Source organism: Cornus florida, unplaced genomic scaffold, assembly GCF_030987335.1.
Source record: "Cornus florida cultivar Cherokee Brave unplaced genomic scaffold, ASM3098733v1 CherokeeBrave_3.0.0_Hap2_Chr08, whole genome shotgun sequence".
Classification (NCBI taxonomy): domain Eukaryota; kingdom Viridiplantae; phylum Streptophyta; class Magnoliopsida; order Cornales; family Cornaceae; genus Cornus; species Cornus florida.
Genome location: NW_026775578.1, coordinates 24,596,421 through 24,601,260, shown reverse-complemented (window position 1 = coordinate 24,601,260; position 4,840 = coordinate 24,596,421). Strand labels below are relative to the sequence as shown.

Below are 4,840 nucleotides of genomic sequence, written 5' to 3'. Positions count from 1 at the left end.
GATTTATCAAATCTTTAAGTGTTTTTGACCAAATTATCCCCAAATAGTCACTTAATATCAATTAAGTTTTAATATTGGTCACTATTCACCTTTTCTTGACTTTAAAGTCACTATAGAGCAATTATGTTTAGTTTTGGTCACCAATATATAATTTTCCTATAATATATTATTGGAAAAATTACGGAAAAAATATATTGTTGGAAATCTTATCCGGTCTAATTTCTAACCTTGTAAAGATCAACTTTGGAGTGAGATATTGTCAAAAGTATTAGTTAGAAATTGGCTTAACACAACAACTAATGTTCGTATTGTTTTTGAAGGCCCCACTCAACTCGTTTGAAGGTTTTCAAAAATTATTTTGAATGTTCAAAATATTCACAAATCTTTTCACAAAAATAAGTGTACTCACACACTCACTTACTTTGTCTAAGTGATGTTCAAATCAAATCGATAGGTATTGAGCTTTGGCCGGTCAATTGTCATTCAACTTTCGAAATCGAGATTCAAAGTAAACATAAAATTAGAACTCAATTAGTACGTATGTTTTAATGCCAAATTGTGTTAATATAAAAACCAAGTTTCTCACCATGTCATCACAAACAAAAACTAAAGCAAGAAGGGCTATTAGCTTAGTGGTAGAGTACGCCACTGATAATTGCATCATTCTACATGTTACAATTCAAAAATGAAAAATGAAAAACAGAGAGATTAAAATAGAAATGATTTTCCAATTTTATTCCAGAGTGATTCAAAAATGACGCTAATTTTTATTTTTATTTTTGTAATAAAGTTCCTTCTAAGCTCGTTATCTTAGGCCGGAAAATTTTGATAGGATCCGGTTTTTTTTTTTTTTTTGTTCATCATGTACAATAATATTAAAATCTATGATGTGAAAGATCAATATTTACAAACTGAAACATGGGATTATTGATGGGTACTGATAGGGAAAAATAACCCTAGCCTATCTTGACTTAACGAAAAAGGGAATTAAATATTGACCGGCCACCAGATTTCTCCAACTCTCAGACGATAATATCTCGTTATTAAGGATAACCATTCTATTAGATAAGAACGATGACAAATCGTATCTAGGATAGGATTTGTCATGGGGTAAGTTCAAATCTTATCAAGGATAGGATTTCCACGAGGTAGGCTCCATGGGCTAAGGACGATGAAATTCCTTATCAAAAATAAGGGAAGTGACTATAAATACAAAGACGACTCGGGAATAAGGTACACAAAAAAAAAACTCCTACTAAGCGAATTACGATTAAAATTCTCTATCGAGAATCCTTACTAACTTGATCGTTGGAGGGTCAACGGCTGGTACCACACCGGTGTTTGACTTTGCCATCCTTATTTTGTAGGAAACGGTGTTGTACTAGACCGTGGCGAAATTTAACCTCAACAGTTGGCGCCGTCTGTGGGAACAGCGATTCCCTTGAATCAATTTATTACTCGTTGGGTATAGACGTTTGCGGTCCGGTATGGTTACCGAAGGAACACCGTCGCAGGGACCTGGTCAAAGGGAAGAGTCGGGTGAAAATCTAGACGTCCCAAATGACCAGACACGATTTACAGCATTGGAACTGCAGGTCCAAACTCTGAATCAGGGTATGGACCAGTTGATCCAACAAAATGCAGCACTCCTGCAACACCTTGTTCCACCGGTTCAACAGGGCTTGCCACGCCAAGACCTCTCGAATCCAAACAGGGGTAATGGGAATCTGGAAGAGCAGGATACTCATCCTTCCCGACATGAGACCGAAGTTGAGCAAAGCCAGGTGGGAAACCGACATAGAGAGGTGATCCACCCCTTTCTTCCATGGAGTTCCCGACCCCATGAGGACACGACTGTCATTGAAAAGACCGAGGAAATTTCCCACGTTGACCTAGAGATGCAGGATCTCAAGGCAAAGATAGAGGGTGTGATGCAGGCCATGAAGGGAAAAGGCATTGCAGCCATAGATGGTTTGGTGCAGAAGACCAACTTGCCATTCAGCCCCTCAGTTATGAAATGCCCTTTGCCAAGCAAATTTAGAATGCCCACAATTGAGAGTTTCGACGGAACTAAAGATCCCCTCGACCACTTGGAGACTTTTCAGGCGCTTATGCACCTACACGCGATGCCGGATGAGATCATGTGCAGGGTTTTCCCAACGACTCTTAAAGGATCAGCACGGGTATGGTTCAACAAACTAAAGCCAGGAACCATCGAAACCTTTGAAGAATTGAGTAAGGGCTTTGTGGGCCATTTCATTACTGGCCAAAGGCATAGAAGGTCGGCTACCCACCTCCTTACTGTGAAGCAACAGAAGGGAGAGTCACTGCGAGATTACATTAGTCGTTTTAACACGGAGATGTTACAGGTGGAGGAAGCGGATGACAAGGTGGCCCTAGCCGCCTTCATGGGAGGACTTCAAACCTCAATATTTCTCTTCTCTTTATCAGAGGAACCTCCTACCAACATGGCCGAGTTATTGGTTCGAGCTAAAAGACATACGAATGCTGAAGATGCAATGATTGCGAGAAAGGGAAAAGAAGGGGAGGATAAGAAGTCAGACAAGAAAAGGCCGACCCTGACGATCAGAGATGAAAAGGAAACCAAGTATAAGAAACCCATGGTCAACCAGAATGAAAGGGCATCTCGCTATAAGAACGCGGAGAGGTATACAAATTACACTCCTTTAAATATGCCAATAGATCAAGTTTTCCTGCAGATCCAGGATGAACTATATCTGAAGTGGCCACCGAAGTTGAAGTCAGATCTGGCAAGGAGACCTCATGATAAGTATTGCAGGTTCCATAAAGACCATGGGCACGCTACAGAGGATTGCTTTGACCTTAAGGATCAAATTGAGACTCTGATCCGAAGGGGGCACATACGAAAGTTTATTGTTGGGAATGACAGAACCGACATTAACCCACTAAGAGCAGGCCGAGACAACCACCCTCCTGATCAACAACCAATAGGAGAGATCAGGGTCATAGCTGGGGGGTGTGCAGGAGGTGGAGAATCGAGCTCAGCCCGTAAGGCCTATGCTAGGAGAATGCGAAGCTCATCTGAGGTGTGCGAAGTAGGAGTACAGATTCAACATCGAAAGATGCCTCGTTTAGGTGATCCAGTTATTACATTCTCAGATGAAGACATGAAGGATATGCAGCAACCTCATGACGACCCTCTTGTCGTCACCATGATGATCGCTAACTATAATACTCGGCGAATCTTGGCAGATAATGGAAGTTCAGCTGATATCATTTTTCTTGATGCATTCAGCAAGATGAAGATTGGTAAGGAGAAACTCAGACCTACTAGATCACCATTGGTGGGATTCATGGGAGACAAGTTCTATCCTCTAGGAGCAGTCATCCTTCCTGTCACTGCAGGAACCAGCCCAAAACAAGTCACTGTCATGGTCGACTTCCTGGTGGTGGATTGTCCATCTGCTTACAATGTCATCCTAGGAAGAGCGACCTTAAATTCGATAAGGGCCATCACTTCGACTTATCACCTATTAATGCGCTTCCCTACCGAGCATGGCATGGGCGAACTAAGAGGAGATCAGTCCATTGCCAGAGAATGCTATGTTGCCTCTCTCAAAGAAAAGAGACAGCAGGAGGCTTTGATTGTCGATGAAGTTGAAGAGAATGAGCAAGACCGGGCTAAGCCAATCGAGGACTTGGTGGAGATATGCTTGAATGACACTGACATAACAAAAAAGGTGAAGATAGGGTCTCTGTTCTCCTCAGATTTCACAAATATTCTTATACAGTTCCTCAGACAGAATTAAAATGTATTCGCTTGGTCACAAGAAGACATGCCCGGTATTAATCCAACTACGATTGAGCATCGATTAAACACAGATCCTACATTTAAACCTATCAGGCAAAAACGAAGAACATTTGTCGCGGAAAGGAACATGGCTATATCAGAAGAGGTGAATAAGCTTATGAAAGCTGATTTCATCTAAGAGGTTCATTATCCCGACTGGTTGGCCAATGTTGTTTTGGTAAAAAAGGCCAATGGAAAATGGAGGTTATGCGTAGACTTTATCGATTTAAATAAGGCGTGCCCCAAAGACAGTTTCCCTCTGCCAAGAATTGATATATTGGTAGAAGGGACAGCTGGCCATGAGCTGCTCAGTTTTATGGATGCATACTCAGGGTATAACCAAATCTCAATGCACACACTAGACAAAGATAAAACCTCTTTCATCACAGACAGAAGTTTATATTGCTATAAGGTGATGCCTTTTGGGCTAAAAAATGCTGGTGCAACATATCAGCGGCTAGTAAACCTGATGTTTAAGGACCAAATCGGAAGGAATATGGAAGTGTATGTGGATGACATGCTCGTAAAAAGCTTGAAAGCTCAAGATCATCTGGTTGATCTACAGGAAACGTTCCAAGTCCTCAGGAAACACCGGATGAAGCTCAACCCAAGTAAATGTGCCTTCGGAGTCTCCTCTGGGAAATTTCTCGGTTACATGGTAAGTAGAAGAGGGATAGAAGCTAACCCTGAGAAGGTCCAGGCGATTCTCAACATGCAGTCTCCAACATTGACCAAGGAACTTCAAAGATTGACAGGAAGGATCGCAGCTCTAAACAGGTTGATTTCCAGGGCGACCGATAGGTGTTTGCCTTTTTTCCGTGTGCTCAGGAAAGCTTTTTCATGGACCCCTGAGTGTGAGCAAGCTTTTACAGAGCTAAAGGAGTATCTCACTTCACCACCATTATTGTCGCGGGCGATGCAAGGAGAACAGTTGTATTTGTACTTGGCAGTTTCTCCGTCGGCAGTAAGCTCAGCCTTGGTCCGCGAAGAGGATGGAAACCAGAAACC

The 4,840-nt window shown here is 42.0% G+C and overlaps 1 protein-coding gene across 1 annotated transcript; it reads left to right on the top strand.

Moving 5' to 3' along the window:
* Positions 1-1,487: 1,487 nt before the first annotated feature.
* Positions 1,488-3,791, top strand: LOC132269894 (uncharacterized). Its single transcript, XM_059771121.1, has one exon. It carries the CDS (start codon positions 1,488-1,490, stop codon positions 3,789-3,791), a length of 2,304 nt encoding a protein of 767 aa, XP_059627104.1.
* Positions 3,792-4,840: the final 1,049 nt, after the last annotated feature.

Excerpts from the sequence above, each read along its gene's own strand:
- LOC132269894 (XM_059771121.1), top strand. The coding sequence starts at position 1,488 with ATGGTTACCGAAGGAACACCGTCGCAGGGACCTGGTCAAAGGGAAGAG.